The sequence below is a fragment of the Oryzias latipes genome, chromosome 8, assembly GCF_002234675.1.
Source record: "Oryzias latipes chromosome 8, ASM223467v1".
Classification (NCBI taxonomy): domain Eukaryota; kingdom Metazoa; phylum Chordata; class Actinopteri; order Beloniformes; family Adrianichthyidae; genus Oryzias; species Oryzias latipes.
The window spans coordinates 18903716-18921909 of record NC_019866.2 but is presented as its reverse complement, the minus strand read 5'-3'; the positions used below and the strand labels follow the sequence as shown (position 1 = coordinate 18921909).

At 42.4% G+C, this 18194-nt stretch overlaps 1 protein-coding gene across 3 annotated transcripts; it reads right to left on the bottom strand.

Annotated features, from left to right (window-relative positions):
- On the bottom strand, positions 1-17267 carry LOC101169459 (3-mercaptopyruvate sulfurtransferase). 3 transcript variants are annotated; one of them, XM_023957728.1, is made up of 4 exons: positions 16495-17237; positions 5889-5939; positions 5746-5786; positions 5385-5671 (listed from the first exon to the last, which is right to left on the bottom strand). In XM_023957728.1, exons 1-4 carry the CDS (start codon positions 17195-17197, stop codon positions 5555-5557), a joined length of 912 nt encoding a protein of 303 aa, XP_023813496.1. In that variant the 5' UTR covers positions 17198-17237; the 3' UTR covers positions 5385-5554. The 3 variants fall into 3 exon arrangements, with proteins under 3 accessions (XP_004071972.3, XP_023813496.1, XP_004071817.3); XM_004071924.4 differs by lacking the exons at positions 5385-5671; positions 5746-5786; positions 5889-5939 and adding exons at positions 1-1112; positions 2911-3475 and having other exon boundaries at positions 17060-17267; XM_004071769.4 differs by lacking the exons at positions 5385-5671; positions 5746-5786; positions 5889-5939 and adding an exon at positions 14641-15206 and having other exon boundaries at positions 16495-17223.
- Between the last annotated feature and the right edge of the window lie 927 nt (positions 17268-18194).

The window sequence follows — 18194 nt, the reverse complement described above, 5'->3', positions numbered from 1 at the left end:
GTGAAAAATTAAGGCTTTTATTTTAATTTTAAACGGAAACAATTTCTGTGTTGCTACATTATAGGTTTGATTTATTATTTACAAATCTTCCATTTTCAATAAGAAAATAAAAACCTCAAATATAAGGCGCTAAAGTGTACATTTTTATATTACATTAATTTGATAAACAATTAATAGGAGTGTTTATACCTTTCAGTATGGTACATAAAGAAATCAAGTAAACCCTCTATAACAAAAAAAGTCCAACTAGAAAGGACAAGATGGTTTGACTTTTTGTAAACCATGGAACATATTTTTAAGAATTTTTGCTGTTCAGCTTTGTCAAACAAAATCCAGCCGTGTCTAATGCAGCAGAGATAAACAACAAAATATATTAGCTTTAACAAGTAAATGACAAATACGAAGCAAAACTGTAATAAAGAAGTTCAGAGTTAACATGGAGTTGTCTAGTCCAAAGTAAAATCTGTAAAGAAGCTTCTTTAAGGATAACTTGGACATAAAAAACAGCAAAAAAAAAAACCTAACCCTAACCCAAAAAAAAAGGTTCATTCTCAAATTCACACTTAATGTCTGATGGTTCAGAAGATTCATGGAGGACTTTGTAAAACTGTAATGAGCTGAGCTGCACAAGTTCTTTCATAAAGATGAAAGGAGGAATAACAGACTTTTTTCATGCAAACTCATCCTGATGTGTTATTTTGAGACCAATTATCACTTTATGGAACTATAATCAAAAAAGGCAAAAGTAGGTTTTAAAACCCTCTGAATGAAGGTCAAGGCGTATCAACTTTCTTCTGTCATATCTAGCTGCACTTATTGTTTCTTCACTTTCCCCTCAGAGAGGATGTATTCTGGTGACGCCCTCTGAAACCACTCCACCCAGGAACCATCATAAAGGCAAACCCCGGGATACCCGAGCTGGTGAGCCGCCAGTGCAACGTGGCACGCCGTGACGCCAGAGCCACAGGTGACCCAGAGCGGCTGTTGCAGGTCCACCCCGGCATCTTTGAAAACCTTGGTCAGAGCTTCAGGTCCCAGAAGTTTTCCAGAATCGTCACGTAAAGACATGAAGGGAATGTTGATCGCTCCTGGGAAATGTCCGGGAAGAATGTCTGCAGGAGTATAAATAGGGGATGATGAGGAGACTAAGTTAACATTATCATTATCCTTTCAGTCCCACATCAATAATATTGCTCGGTCAGCCCATTTCCATCTACGTAACATTAATCGTCTACGCCCCTCCCCTCTGCTTCTATCCTGGTTCACAGTCTGGTCACTTCCCGTTTAGATTACTGCAATTCCCTCTTCTTTGGTCTCCCTCAAAAAACCCTCAATACGCTCCAACTGGTCCAGAACTCAGCTGCCCGCATCATCTCCAGAACCCCCTCCTTCAGTCATTTCACCCCGGTTCTCCACCAGCTGCACTGGCTCCCCATAACCTCCAGAATCCATTTCAAACTCCTCCTGTTCACCTTTAAGGCCCTCCATAACCTGGCCCCTCCTTATCTCTCCAACCTCATCCATATCAAAACCCCCTCTCGTTGTCTTCGGTCCTCCTCCTCTGTTCAGCTCTCTGTCCTCCGGCCCGACTCGTCACCATGGGAAGCCGAGTCTTCAGCTGCTCGGCTCCCAAACTCTGGAATTCCCTCCCTCCTGACCTCCGTAACATAGACTCTCTTCCAACTTTCAGATCTAAACTCAAAACTCACCTGTTTATTTCTGCCTTCCCATCTTGATTCCCTTCTGATTTTGTCTTTTATATTTATTGTGCTTTTAATGTCTATTTTTAACCTTTGTTTTGTAAAGTGTCCTTGGGTTTCATAAAAGGCGCTTTAAATAAAATTGATTATTATTATTAACAGGTTAAACCTCAAAGCTCCAATGACAAAAAATGAACGAATATTGAAGATTTTAGAATATCCATTCATTTGTCAGCCTGAAGCGAAAGGATGTCATTATTAAAAAATATATTCTTCACATAATTCAAAAACTTTCCAAAAATGTGTTATAAATTAGAATTTAATTCATTACACAATTCCACTAGAGTCTTAAAGAGTTACCAATTCGTATTTTTGACTTGTTTTTGGTCTCTAAAAACAAAATCAACAATTATTTTTTGGGGCAGTATTTTTATGTTTCTTGCTCGTTTATGAAGTCGGAATCAGAAAATGTTATCTTGAGAAAAGAAAAGACAAAAGTGCATGGGCGGCCATGGTGCAGCGGTAGGGCGGTCGACCCATGATCATGAGATTGCAGGTTCGATTCCCGCCTTGCATGCCCATGTGTCGAAGTGTCTTTGGGCAAGACACTGAAACCCACCTTGCCTCTGGTGGGAGGTTGGCGCCAGTGTTCGGCAGCGGAGCCGCCGCCAGTGTGTGTGTGAATATGTCTGTGAACGTGTGTGTGCATGGGTGAATGGGACTGTGACTGTAAAGCGCTTGGGGCCTTGTAGGTAGAAAAGCGCTATATAAGTATACACCATTTACCATGTTCTCACCGTGCATGTGTGGGTTTTCTTCAGGCACTCTGGCTTCCTCCTACAGTCCAAAAACATTCTTCATAGGTTAAGTAGATGTGAATGTAAGTGTGAATTGGTGTGATGGTGGCCTTGTGACCCGTCTAGTGTAACCTGCCTTTGGCTTTGGCAACCTTGTGACCCCGAAAGGGATAAAACGGGGTAAATAAATGAATAAAAAAAAAAAAATCATAGTTGAATATTTCCTTTTATCTACAGCATTTATAGCCATTGGCTCTAAACATTGACTTTCCTTTAATATTATAATAATAAATACATACCAGAAAATGTTTAATTTAATTGTTTTTTTGAAATATGACTGAATAACTATTGCATTACCAAATAGGGGGGGGGGGGGGGGGCTGGACTGGTTAAAGATACTTTGTCATTCTCACCCTCTCTGGGTTCTGGCTCAGTACCCTTGAACCGGCCGGGTGACCTGGCATCCACGACCTGGACCTCCTTGGTTCTGATGTTCTCCATCACGTCTTCAAAACTCTTTACCCATGACACGTTCAGGGTCGCTCGGAAATCTCGGCACTCCGGTTTGTTGTATTCAGATGTCACCGGGTGTCCCTCAGACACCCAGTTCTTCATGCCTCCGTCCAGCACCGACACCAACCCGTGTCCGAACGCCCGGAACATCCACCACACGCGGGGAGCGCTGAACGCCCCAAAGTCGCTGGTGTCATAAACCACAACGTGCGTGTCGTTCCCGATGCCCAAATCTCCGACATACTGGGAGAAGTGGCTGGAAGTTGGCAGCATATGATCATAAGGAGAAGTGGAGTCACTGCACTCGTCGATGTCGAAGAAAGAAGCTCCCGGTATGTGTTTCTGAGCGAACTCATCCCGCGGAACCCGCTTTGCTTTTGGTAAATACCAAGAAGTGTCAAGAATGCGAAGTTTTGGACCGGCAAGTTTGTTTTTGATGGCGTCTGCAAGCCACTGAACAGACACCAGAGCCCGAGTTTGTGCGGCCATCATGGAGGGGAGAGAGTTTTTTTTTTTAAAAAAAACTTTATTGACATCATTTTATATACAATGAGCATTTCCATACTTCCGGTACAAACGACGTATCAAAGTAAAACGGACGTACGTGTGGGGCGGAGAATGTAATACTTTCGTATTATTTATTGATATTCAGAAACTACAAAAGGCTTCTTCACCAGGCAACTCTCCTCATTTATTTACTTCCGTCACACGTCACAAACGTCATAAACTTACGTCGGTGCGTGGAATAACACCGGATGTTACATCCCCCTTGTTTAAAAAAAAACTTCAGTATAGCTGTTAAACTGACGAGAATGTGTAAACTATTCTAAATCAGAATGCAATTAGGCTAAGCAATAAAACTTATATAGAGCAAATTCAAATCCCATTAAAATGAACTGGTAAACCAACGTATTATTTTATTTTTATTTTTTCACAATGTTTAAAATAACATCTGATAACAATGTTTCATCTCGTGGAATACGACTGATCTGATTACAGATCTAGAATAACTCTGGGTCTCACTATGCGACCTGATCTGGTGGACACCAGCTGTGATGTCTTTTCTGGTTTTAATGGGTCTGCGTTAGGATGTTGCAAACACTCTGTTTCTGTTTGCTTAACTGATAGACAACCTTAAGATAAAATGTGGATACTAGAAAACAAAATAAACAAAAAACATGTTGTCATAACTGTCAATCATACCGGACAGAAGGAAGAGTTGGAGGTAATAAAGTTGGAGATAAGGTGTTGAGGTTCTCTTTGGGATTGATGAAGATGGATAGGATCAAGAATGAATCCATCAGAGGAACAGCTTGTGGTAGATGTTTTGGAGATAAATGCAGATAAGCAGATTGAGATGTTCTAGAGGAAGACCAAAGAGGAGGTTCATGGATGGAAGGAGGACATGAAAGAGGATGGATTGAGTGAGGATGATGGAGAGGATGTAGATTAAATTGAGGTGAGACTGCTAGAAAGATCAGGAATTCGTGGATTTCCTGCAGGCGATCCTTGAGTCGGCGACAGTAATCCATTTCTTTTCCACCGGAGATCTCGGGTTCAGGCAGTGCTCCAAACACCAAGTCCACCAGTGTACGGAGCTCCCATCCAAACATAATCCACGGAGTTGTGCACTGCTGCATGTGCTTTTAGAATCTTTTTTAATAAATGCTCCCTTTTATATATGGCTACAGAAGAGACGAAAAGCGCAGACTGAACAAAGCGGCTGATTAACATTGTCTCTTGGAAATAAAGTTTAACTCTACCTGTGATTTATTGATCAATAGTTTATTGTTATATGTAAAATTACATCACAATTTAAAATATATAATTTATCACACCCAGGTTCCACCAAGATATTGTGTGATAACTTGTGTATTTATGCTCAGTCGCACACCTCAAACATGCTTAACCCTTGTGCAATCTTAGATGACCCCACCCTTACATCGACGTGTTCTCCCTACCATGACAAAGGGGGAAAAAGTTGGAAAGATTTCATGTAATCCATGGACACAAATGAAGATCACAAATCATTGAAGAAAAAAGGTTCAGCACACCGTCTAGTGGGTCTAGATGACCCAACTCCCAATGTTAAAGTGCCTAGGATAGCACAAGGGTTATTAGGTAAATTGGTCACTCTAAAGTGCCCACAGGTGGGAATGTTAGAGTGAATGGATGTGTGTTTGTGGTCCTGCAAAATACTGGCAACCTGTCCAGGATGTTCCCTGCCTTCACCAGCAAGTGGCCAAGATAGACTCCAGCAACCCTGTGATCACAAACTGGATAAAACGGAATAGAAGATAAATGAATGTAATGTTTGTTACGCATATACAAATATAGACAAAAAAACCACACAAAAAAACAGCAGACACTGCGATTTACTGTTCCTCAAAACACACAAACACTTTTAATTTTCGATTATCCATAATTTCTGTGCAAAATGCTTAACCGTCACAAAAACTGAAATGTAAAAATGAAAAGCTCCCTCAGTTCCTTCAATCTCTCGTCACTCATGAGGGAGCAGTTTTGGAGTTCTTTCAAAATTTCCTACTGTTGTCCTTCATCCATCTTTACAACATCAGGCAGGGAATATCTTCCTTGAAATGACTGAGTTCTGTTCCATGTGGCTGCCTGAATGGTGTCATGTAGTAAAGCATCTTCTTCCTGCAAAGAGAAAAAGGTCATTAATGAAGTGGGTGCTGGAGATGCACAAACGGTGAGTTCTGAAGGACCCATACATTCCTTCCTGTCCCACTGCTGGTCTTCATGTCACCTTCCACTACAAAGAGAATAGAATGAAAATGAAAAGATAGAAATGACACAAAACATCCTGGACATCCCATCTCCAAAACTTTTATGATAAATACAATATTATATTAACCTGTAGTTTCTGCTCCTCCTTTTTCTGGACTGCATTCTGTCTTCTTTAGACCTTAGTGAATCAATGACAATGAATATTCACTATTAACATGTTCATCAAAGTCAGTTAAACATGTAGTAAAAAAAGGATTTGATATAGGAGGAGACATCAACCTTGTTTTGGACCCTGAACTTGACAGACTCAGCACAACAGCAAACCAGCGCACATGGCGGTCTGCAAGTATACTAAAGCAGTAGATGAATGATCTGGGTCTCTGCGACGCTTGGCGCTCATGTCATCCAAACACTAAGGGGTTCACCTTTTTCTCTCCAGTTCACCACTCGCACTCCCGTTTAGACTATTTATTAATCAGTAGCTCTCTTTAAAAAAATATTCAAAGTTCCAACATCCATCCAATTATTATCAGTGATCATGCACCAGTTTCTATAAAAAAAATTAAGGAAATATCCACGCCCTCTGGTACAACCTGGAGGTTTAATACGTCTCTTTTAAAGGATCAAAAATTTATTAAATTCTTTAAAAAAGAGTGGGCAACCTTCTTAGAATTCAACAATACTCCTGACATCTCGCCACGTCTTCTTTGGGAAACAGCAAAAGCAGTCATGAGAGGGAAAATCATTTCTTATTCAACGCATAAAAAACACAAAGAGAAAGCAGATTTATTAGAACTGGAAAATAAAATCAAAACCCTGGAGACTGCTTATGCTGCTTCTGCACAGGAACACATTCTGGCAGATCTGAAAAAATTAAAGCTTCAGTTAAACAACATCATCAATAAACAAACACAATTCCAAATGGAAAGGCTACGACTTGAAAGATTTGAAAAATCAAACAAATCTGGCAAATTTCTTGCTAATCAGCTTAAAATTAATAAAGAAAAATCAACAATCACTTCCATTACTGACGAAACAGGAGATGTCACTCATGATCCGGTCAAAATCAATACCGCGTTTAAAAACTTTTATCAACACTTATACACATCACAGATTAACCCATCAGAGCAAAGCATCAATTCATTTCTAGATGAAATAAACCTACCCAGATTAAGTGAAGATCAGATGACAAACCTAGACTCACCGCTTTCGTTGTCTCAGCTTCATGAACCTCGTTACTTATGCCTAATGGTAAAGCACCAGGGCCTGACGGCTTTCCTGCTGAGTTTTATAAAGAATTCTGGGAACAGCAGGCACCAATGTTTTTTGAAATGGTAACATTTATCAAGGAAAGCCAATCAATGCCACCTAACATGAACTCTGCCAACATAATTCTCCTCCTAAAACCAGACAAAGATCCCACAAGTCCTTCAAGCTATCGCCCCATTTCTTTAATCAATGCAGATGTAAAAATAATCTGCAAAGCACTAGCACAGAGAATAGAAAAAAATCACTCCTCACATAATTCACCTCGATCAAATGGGATTCATCAAAGGCAGACACTCGGATGACAATGTTCGCAGACTCGTTAATATAAGAGACTTTGCCACCATTGAAAAACAGGAAATGACCGTACTATCGCTGGATGCTGAAAAAGCTTTTGACAGAGTAAATTGGGAGTTCCTCATTGCTGTCCTCCATAGGTTCGGTTTTGGAGAATCATTCATAAATTGGATTAAAATATAATATCATAACCCCACTGCATCAGTTAGAACTAATAAACCGACTTCCAACAGGTTTTTTCTCGGAAGAGGAACCAGACAGGGTTGCCCACTCTTCCCCTCTCTTTTTGCTATATTTATTGAGCCTCTAGCTGCAGCAATAAGACAGCATGAGAGCATTAAAGGAATTAAAACCAAACACAGCCATCATAAAATTAGTCTCTATGCAGATGACATTTTACTGTTTTTAAATAATTCACGTTCTGTAAATGAAACAGTAACAATTATTAATGAATTCTCCTCCATATCAGATTACTCCATTAATTGGAATAAATCTGTTTTATTACCACTGAACAGTAATGCAGAGCAAAGACTCACAATACCAGTCAAATCAGGCATTATCAAATATTTAGGTATTTATTTTTCCCCAAAATTATCAGAACTGGTGCAGCTAAACCACACCCCATTACTGAAAAGCATACAGGACGATCTAACCCGCTGGGTCAACCTGCCTCTGTCCCTTATGGGCAAGGTAGCCACGGTTAAAATGGAAATCCTACCCAAAGTTAATTATCTATTCTCGATGGTCTCCACACAACTGCCACTAAAATGGTTCAAAACATTAGACTCATCCATATCAAGCTTTCTATGGAACAATAAACCTGCAAAAATTAGTCTAAAAGCTTTAAAATCTGCAAAAAGCTATGGAGGCTTAGAATTACCTAACTTCCACAAATACTTTCTTGCAAACAGATTACAATACATCTTAAAATGGTTAAAAAATAATCCAGAAACCAACTCATGGTTAGACTTGGAACAGGCGTTATGTGGAAAGATCAACCTGTCAGATCTACCATTTATTAGCCAAACAGTTAAAAAACAGGACTGTTTCCAAAGTGTTAATATAAAAGCCACTTTAACAGCCTGGTGGGAATTACTAAAAATATCTAACTCGTTAATTCAACCGTGCAGAATAACACCCATCTGGAACAACCCAGACATCTTAATAAACAAAAAAGTGATACACTTCCCAGGTTGGCAAGCAGGGGGTGTAACATTACTGGAGCACTTAATTATTGACAGAAGATTCATAACTCCCCAGGAACTTCAAGACAAACATGGAATAAATAACTTCTTGGAACATCAGCAACTTAAATCTATTATTACTAAGAAGTTTAAATACAGAGACAACGATTTAAAGCTACCAGAAGCAAATTTTCAATGAATAAAACTCTCCAAAATATACAAACTTGTATGTAATCTAGATAATAATATTTCACTTCCAATAACAAAATGGGATGCAGATTTGAGCATCAGCACAGACGAAAGCTTTTGGTCAGAACTTTGTCTAAACACCTTTAAACTGACAAAAAGTCCAAATTTGCAGCTAATCCATTTCAAAACTCTTCTCAGAATTTACTACACTGGAGAGAGGATGTTCAAGATGGGTCTCAGTAACTCAGACATTTGTGAGCACTGTGATAGTAATCTACCTGACTGTTATATGCATGCACTGTGGTTCTGCACACCTGTCCAGGCTCTCTGGCAGCAGGTATGTGCTGATCTATCAGCACATAAGGTTTCAATTAAGGCTTAAGGTTTCAATCACGGCTTCACCGTCACTTTGCGTGCTTGGTGACATGAGTGCCATCGAGGTAGAAGGAGGATTATTAAATATCATTTCCATAACTCTTTGTATTGCTAAAAAAACATTTTAATAAATTGGAAAAACAAGAAAAATATAAATATAAGTCAATACAGAAATCTGCTGTTTGATCATATCAGCTTGGAAAAAATGTCAGCCCAAAGTTCAAGTAACTTTGAAAGAATTCAGTCTCTCTGGTCTCCCATAGCTGACTCCATGACTTAGAGGGTGGGGGGCCTGGCCGTCACTGCTCCTTGCCTTTCTGCCGTGGTGCGGGGTGGGGGTAGGGGCCTCCGGTGCCTGGTGGGGGCCGGTGGGGACTCCGTTGGTTGGCGGGTCGGGTCCGGTGCCTGGGCGGGGCGGGCTGGGGAGCTGCGCGGTCTTCCGGGCTCGGGTGTGGGGGTGGGGTGGGGGGGGTGGTGGTGGTGGTGGGGGGGGTTGGCAGGGGGTCCTGCCTGGGGGGGGGGGGGGGTCCAGTGGCGCTGGATGGGCTGCCCATCTACACCTGGGGCTGGAATCAACCCTTCCCTCGCTCTGGGACGGGGCGGGGCAACCCTCTCGGGGCCCCCGGTCGCTCTGCGTGTCATCCAATGGGGCTGCGGGGTCTGGGGGGGGGGGTTTGTTGGCCCTGTCTTGTGGGGGGGGCTTTCTGGGGGGGGGCCCACTATCGGTATGGGACCTTGGGGGTTTGACGGGTCTTGGTCTCCGCTGGTGTCAATTGGCGGTTGCCCAGGCCGGGGGGTCTGGGGGACGGATGTTTGACCACCGGGGGACAGTCTACCAGCTGTCCCCAATTTACCCCCTTCCTCATATAATCTCATATTAGGGTGAGGGGGTGGGGGGTTTAGCCTGCGATGCGCCTTGGGGGGTCTACTTGGCAGTGGTCTCCCTCCCATGGTTGCCGTATGGAATGGGCCCCCCCTCTCTCAGTTTTATTTGCACCTTAGACATGTAGGGCCCTTGGTAGGGGGGGGGGGGGGGTGCTTGGACATCACTGCCAGCAAGCAGCAGATGTCCTCTTAGCGCCCTACCAGCCAATTTTAACCGCACCTTAGACATTTAGGGCCCCTTGGTGGGGAGGGTGATGGGACATCACTGTGAGTAATCAGGAGATGTCCCCTCAGTGCCCTACCCGCCAATTTTAACTGCACCCCCTTAGTACACACACCCTTCCCCCCTCAAAATATACATTTCAACATAAACAAACACACATGGACACACACACCCCCACAAACACACATACCCATTCCGCAAGGAAGGTGGGACCTTGGACCATCTGTCCCCTACCCCATGCCTAGTAGGGGGTACTGGGCCCTTGGCAACAGCGGCCCTGTTTCCTGGGTGCTGGCTTCCTGGGCCCGGCGGTCCTCTCTCCGCGCGGGGAGTTCCAGAAGCCAGGGATCACATCACACCTGAGCCGGGGGTGTCTGTGTCCCTGTGGGGTGGGTTCTGGTCTTTGCCCCCGGGTGATGGGCCTCGCCAAATTTCCAACTGTGGCTATGCCTGGTCGGGCCATGTCTACAACACCCTTGTGGGCCCCCTTCTCCCTGGGCGGGGGCGGCTGGCCCCCTACCTTGCTCCTTCCTGGACCAACCGTGGGCCGAGTGGGTGGCTGCCTGGAGCGCGGAGCGGGTCTCCCTTGGGGGGTCCTGGCTCGTACCTGGATGCCCAGAACTCCTGGGTGGTGATGGGGTGCTCGTCTGGGGCTGTAGGTTGGGCCCTCCTGGCGCGGTGGGGGGGCTGCTCTCCTGGTTGGGCTGGGTCAGCACTTTCTTTCCCCCCCATGCTTCCCTGCTCTCTGGCTCTGGGGGCCTCGCGGTGGTCCTGCTAGCCCTGGTATTGGTGGCAGATTTGATCGCCCGGGGGGCGGTTGTTCTCTGCCTGCTGTCGTGTGGCGTTGGAGGGTTCTGGCTGCCGCTGCTGGTGTGGCGGGGGTCTGGGTGTGGGGATGGCTGGGCACTCCCCCTCCTTCTTTTCACATTCCCCCCCTCCTATGATCAGCCTCCTACCCCCCCCCCCTCTCTAACGTCCCTCTCTCTTCTTCCCTCCTTTTATTTTCCGTCCGGTCCAACACCAAAGATTCTCAAATATGATTCAAATGAATAAAGTTTAGCCTCGATTACAAAAGGGGTTTATTCAGATATACCTCTGGTTTGTCAAAAGATTCATAACCCCTGTTGTTAAAATAAAATAGGTCCAACACAAGAGGCCTTTAGCTCTCATCTGTCTGCCCAGCTGTTGGACAAGACAGAAAAAAAAAAAAAAAAAAAAGGATTTGAAAGTGTGATCATATAAAGAGCAGTTACGGCATTGGAAAGCTGCTTATCAGAAGAAGACACCATCTTCTTATTTGCTGCATGTTTTCCTTTGGAGAAATAAATACACAGGTCAGTTTGTGCCACAACCCAAAAGTGTCTGGAATTCACTTGACACAAACTGATCACAATATGCACACAAAAACGAAAAAAAGCACAATACATTTGAAAAAACAAAATAACAGCCTCATCTGATGTGTAACGGAAAAATTGTGGTGGAAAAGCAAGCAATAATCACAACAGTTTTCTTTTCATTAACTTACCGTTTTTTCCTGGATGCGTTCCTCCATTTTGAAAAGATCTCTTCGCTGCAAATGAAAACGAAGAAGACCGCAACTAAACTAACGAAGGAGAATCACATACAGGAGCTCAACGTGGGCGGGGTTAGCATTCCACAGCGTTCCAGCATTCCGCGACGTTTCTGCTGTGAAAAGCTCACACGACGCCCCAAAGCCGCCGTGTGAGCTGGCGGCCCGAGCTCTGCCCAGAGACGGGAGACATGGTTCTCCTGAATTCGGCTGCTTGTTCACACAGAGCTGCGGGACGGATGGCAGTTCGAAGCCTCCCACACGTAACAAAGCATCCTCCCCTCCCCTCAAACACAAAACTATTAGTCCGGCTGCTCTGCTCAGAGACATGGTTCGCTCCATCCACCGGCAGCCATGCCCGGACCACGCAAGGGGGAAAAGGCGCTCCTCCCCGGCGCCCCCTCGTGAGGGGTGTCGGAGAAGATAGGAAGGGAGAGCCAAGGAGCCAGCGGTTCGAACTGGGCGTCCGCGGAACAGCCGGTCGATCCTGTTTTTGAGCTCCAAAGCCTTCTCTGGAGCGAAACACCTATGCATGACGTTAAGCAAGAGCAGTAGTGACCCAGGTTCGGAATGAACTGTTTACATGCACAACGATCAGATCAACAATCGGCATAACCCACCTATATCGATCGGAAATAAATTTTGATCCGAACGAATCTGATCAGGGCAGATTATACCGAACGGCGTGTTTACATGACCCATTTTTCTTCCGATCAGGCAGTCTTTCCTTTTTGTACTTTTGTTACTTTACTTTTGTCCATGTAAACGCAGCTAATGTTTAAACTGGCCAGGAGTCAGACCCGGTTCCCACATTCCATCCTTAACTTTTAAGATAACTAGAAGTATCAACTAATGGTCATTTGCAGTTCCTCAAAGGACCACTAGAGGCTGGTTTCATCCATCCATCCATCCATCCTTCCATCGTTCCATTGTTATGGTTTGGCCAACAGAGTTAAACCAGGAGCAGAAAAGACTCAACATAGCGCCTCAAATAAACTTAGGATTTGATGATCCTTAGGTCCAGAATGACAGAACCCATAACTTAAGAAAGCACAAGGACGCTCGCTCAGACACAGAAATCACAATGATCACACCTTATAGAGAAACTTAATGAGATATTGACGTCAGCTTGGAATCTCTCAGGAGACCTCAGAGGAGGGGAGGGCATCTAGAAGAAGTCACAGCTGCCTGACTAACTAATCACAAAACACAAAGGGCATTTTATGACATCCACCCATCCATCCATCCATACACCCATTTCCACTAATAATAATCTTACATTTTATTTATAATGCACTTTTCATTAAATTAAACCTCAAAGTGCTAATCTGTGACTGGGTTGGGGGGGTAGCAGTCTAAGCAATGGTTTCCAGACTCTTCTCGACAGCTGAGTTGGGGCCTCATAAGTAAGCTCACACTGACCCAACTCCAGAGTGGTAGAGAGTCCAACCCGTCTTGAGAGACAGAGTTTCAGGGTCCAGGCTGTGCGTGAAGGTGAGCCCAACTATATTCAGCCGGTACCTCTCCGATACCTCCTGCACAAGCTCAGGCTCCTTCCTTCCCAGAGAGGTGACGTTCCAATTCCCAAATGCCAAGTTCCATGACCCGGGTTTGGGCCATCAAGGGACCTGCGGTCACTGTAGTACTGATACTGTTAGAATTGAATATTGACCAAAAAATACCACATTAATGTTACCTTTGCTTTCTTTTGATAACAGAATCACAACTTTTCATTCCAAACAGGCTGCACAGTGGCGCAGTGGTTAGCGCTCTTGCCTCACCGCAAGAAAGCCCCCGGTTCAAGTCCCGGCTGGGGGACATGAAAAACACAACATCAACCTTTCTGTATGGAGTTTGCCTGTTCTCCCTGTGCATGCGTGGGTTCTCTCCGGGATCTCCAGCCCTTCCACCATCCAAAAATATGCTTAATAGCTTAATTGGCAACTCTAAATTGTCAATAGATGTGAGAGTGAATGGGTGTGTGATTGTGGACATTCTACCCTGCGACAGACTGGCGACCTGTCCAGGGCATCCCCTGCCTTCGCCCACAAGTGGCTGGGATAGGCTCAGGCATCCCTGTGACCCCGAAAGGGACTAAACGGAATAGAAAATGAAAAAATATTCCAAACAACAAACTTCTGTTTTTTATTTGCATGAATTAATGCAGAAAAAATATATTAATTATAATATATGTTATATAAAAATTAAATAAATGTGAAACAAAGAAATAATATAACTAGTCTTTTGATCTTTTGTAAAAGCATTCTCTGTCGTCTTGCAATTATAATTATGCAGTTTTTACCCAAAATACAAAAATCCTGTGTCGTTTTCTAGGACAGTTTCTGCAAAGCGGCAGGAGTTCTTTAGAAATTCACCTCTGAGTTTTGGACGGACCTGTTGGCACGGAGTAAGCCTTCCCTCATTTCCCATCATCCCTTTCAATTACACAGACTCCTGCTAGCTTACAGCCCCTCACATTCCCAACCTCACATTACCGGTGCAACACAAATAGCGAGCAACATTGGAGCTATCCAGCCGGACAGCTTTGAGCTCAGATGAGGAAAATGAAGTCAAACATGGATCTAGTCGTCTACAAGTGGATGCACCACTGGAGCAGAGCAGGGAGACTGTGGCCTACCAACTGTAGCATATATAGAATCTGAGAGACACTCAGAAATGCAATTTTAAGTTGAATTTTCTTTATACATATCCTCCATCATGAGAACAATGCTACAAAAACATGTTAGAGACACCAAAAACACAATTTACATTATAGTGGTTCTTTAATAACTGATGAGAAATAAATTTGTGTCTTTGAAGGAGGCTGAGTGTAAAATTAATATTTTCAAATCTAAGCTTTTATTTAGTAAAAACAGGCAGAAACAAGAAATTCTGTTTTAAACTTTTATTTCCACAGACTCATAGTATTTATGAGTCACTGAAGGTTTTTTTTTTGTGGAAATGTTTTACAGCCAGGCTATTACAATAAAAGTACTAAGTGCTTAAATTAAAAGTAAATTTGTTGTGAATGATGTCTGTAACATTTATAGAAGACACCAGAATTATTGCAGTTATTACAGTTTTGGGAAAGTATATTCCAAAACATTCACGCACCTCCTTAAACTTTTTGTCTCCATCTGAGTTTTTGTTTTCCTGCTTATTGTTTCTTCACTTTCCCCTCAGAGATGATGTACTCTGGTGATGCCCTCTGAAACCACTCCACCCAGGAACCATCATAAAGGCAAACCCCGGGATACCCGAGCTGGTGAGCCGCCAGGACCACGTGGCACGCCGTGACGCCAGAGCCACAGGTGACCCATAGCGGCTGTTGCAGGTCCACCCCGGCATCTTTGAAAACCTTGGTCAGAGCTTCAGGTCCCAGAAGTTTTCCAGAATCGTCACGTAAAGACGTGAAAGGAATGTTGATCGCTCCTGGGAAATGTCCGGGAAGAATGTCTACAAAGAAGACGCGGGGAAGTGAAAGCTGATCTTTGAAAAGAAAAAAAAACTTTCTGCAGGAGTATTTTAGTAAATTAATTATTGTTAAAAAGTGAAACTCTCACATTCAATGTAAACAGGATGGTTTCTTTATTTAAGATTTACTGAATTCTATTGTAGTTTTTATGGATTTTACCAGCATGCAGAATATTTTATCCTGGATGTTGTTCATGAATGAAACAGTTGAAACCAGAAGTTAACATGAACCACTTAAAAACACACATATGCTTTTTCTTCTCACCGTCAGAAATGAAATAAAGGTAAACTGTTCCTGTTTTAGGTAAATTACAATTAACAAAATTGTTTCTATTTGCTAAATGCTAATATAATGAGACTAGAATTATTATTATTACCGGTATAATACGACTATTATTAAGGGCCTGTTTGCTGATAATTTTTTAAAAATATGCAGCCAGTGCTTTATTCTTGGCCGAACAAACCTGGAAGAAGGGTTAAGATTAGGTGAATACGTGCTAACAACATTAACTTCAGATGTAGTTCAAATCCATGCGGTCAATGCCGCAATGTGCCTCTTGGTTGCATGTCGATATGTGGGAATAACATCAGCCTTTCTTTTGTCTGGACACGACTGGAAACACAAATTCACATGATTGTTTTCACGATTTCTCCGGACTGTGCGGAGCATAATTTCTTCATTACATCTGCTAGTTCACACACCAGCTGCACACACAGCCGCGCTTGAGAACCATTTGGTGTATTAACCCTAACTGTAATCCTATCCTTAAATCTTCCTTCAGGTTTAAGTTGAGTGCTGGTGCCTTTTCGAAAAATTATGTGTGAGTAGTCACTTTCTTTATTTTTTTAATCGAAGGTCCTTAAACGCATGTGTCTTAAGAAGAAGTGAGCACAAAAATGTTTGCTTTTGGCAACACTGCCAAAATTCTGATTGATAAATTTAGAATTCGATTCACAATTTGACATGGTTCCATTAAAATACTTATTTTCAAATACTCATTTCTAACCTAATTTTTTGCTCATTATGACAGACAGTTTTCACTCATCTGATTTATTTGTGATTTATTTTCATCACAGTAGGGATTATTAATAATATTTTTAAAATGTTTTAAATAAAATTTCTCAGAAAAAAACAATTAAGTCCTAAAAACAAGAAATATTTTAAAGAAAATTTGAGTTGGTAAATTGATTATTTGAACATTGATTTTGTTAAAATGTTTGATTTTTTTCAAAAATCCAGCTCCATTTAAAATTTTGTGGTTCTTCTCACCCTCTCTAGGTTCTGGCTCAATCCCGTTGAACCTGCCGGGTATCCTGGTATCCACGACCTGGACCTCCTTGGTTCTGATGTTCTCCATCACGTCTTCAAAACTCTTTACCCATGACACGTTCAGGGTCGCTCGGAAATCTTGGCGCTCCGGTTTGTTGTATTCAGATGTCACCGGGTGTCCTTCAGCCACCCAGTTCTTCATGCCTCCGTCCAGCACCGACACCAACCCGTGTCCGAACGCCCGGAACATCCACCACACGCGGGGAGCGCTGTATGCCCCAAAGTCGCTGGTGTCATAAACCACAACGTGCGTGTCGTTCCCGATGCCCAAATCTCCGACATACTTGGAGAAGTGGCTGGAAGTTGGCAGCATATGATCATAAGGAGAAGTGGAGTCACTGCACTCGTCGATGTCGAAGAAAGAAGCTCCTGGTATGTGTTTCTGAGCGAACTCATCCCGCGTAACCCGCTTTGTGTTCGGCAAATACCAAGAAGTGTCAAGAATGCGAAGTTTTGGACCGGCAAGTTTGTTTTTGATGGCGTCTGCAAGCCACTGAACAGACACCAGAGCCCGAGTTTGTGCAGCCATGTTCACCCGAGTGCGAAGTTCCAGTTTGGACCAGCAGAGGCGCCCCAGAGCAAATGGACCCGAACCCACGGAATAAACATTAGATAAGACATTAAATGAACACTTGGAGCCCATAGTGGGAGCCTTTATCACACCACTTTTCAAAAATAAAAAAGTACACATGGTTATGATGAAGTTGTTGTAAAAGTCCCCCTCCCCACAATAATTTATATGTTAATATAAATAAAAACAATGATAAATTGAGAAGTCAGCAAATGTTTTTGCTTCATGAAGCAAACTAGTTTTTTTTTCAAGCAAGGTAAAACATGTATTTATTTAGTAATTGAGTCATGTAACAAGTGTTTAATTATTATACGCCACTATTTACAAAGCATGGTTTGCAATATTAGCATCTTTAAAAAAAAAGAAAATTCTGAAACACTCCCTGATATTAATCTTTAAATAATAATAACATCTTTAATTATCAGAAGTTTTATAAAACACAAACCTTTCTGGCCTTTCATTCAAAGGTATTAGAGCCAGATTGAAGAAATGTAAATTAAACAGTAAAAACAACCTGTACATTTTTAAAAATCTGGCTTTATTGACTATTAAAGTAAACAATTTAACATATAAAAAAGATTATTGTTTTTTTTTAAATAAGGTTTTTGTTAGTCTCCCCTATGCCCTCTTTCCAAAGAGGAGATTGTTTGTTTAATTGTATAACCCTGTTTACTTGAGTGAACCAACTTTCAGCTGAAAGATCAGAGTTGCCCAAACTTAATACTGGATTCAGTCACATGGACTTCTCATGTGCTGCTCAGATGTGTTCTGGCTTATAAAGCTCTGAGAATAAAAAGTGTTTAAAGTTCATCTGATGGTGATTTCTTTTATATCTAGACTTCAGGAAAAAAAACTAAGCTTTATTTTAAAAGCTCCTTTTATTTCACGTTTTAAAATAAAATAAAAAGGTCTAAAGCATCTGAGTTTTGCAGATTGCACAGTTTAATTTGTTGTACTGAAACTTTTGAGTGCATGAAAGTGTTTTATATTGTTCTGGAATCACCTTTAATCACAGAGGAGTTTGTCAGCTCTGATATTTGTGACAAACAGTTAAAGGTCGTTGGCAGAG

Bases quoted from the DNA above. Each gene is read 5' to 3' on its own strand.
- LOC101169459 (XM_004071924.4), bottom strand. From the start codon at position 17,245: ATGTGTACTTTTTTATTTTTGAAAAGTGGTGTGATAAAGGCTCCCACT. The intron at 3,476-17,059 runs GTGTCTGTTCAG...ACTCGGGCTCTG, and splicing joins CTGCACAAACTCGGGCTCTG to GTGTCTGTTCAGTGGCTTGC. The intron at 1,113-2,910 runs GTGAGAATGACA...ATACTCCTGCAG, and splicing joins TGAGCCAGAACCCAGAGAGG to ACATTCTTCCCGGACATTTC.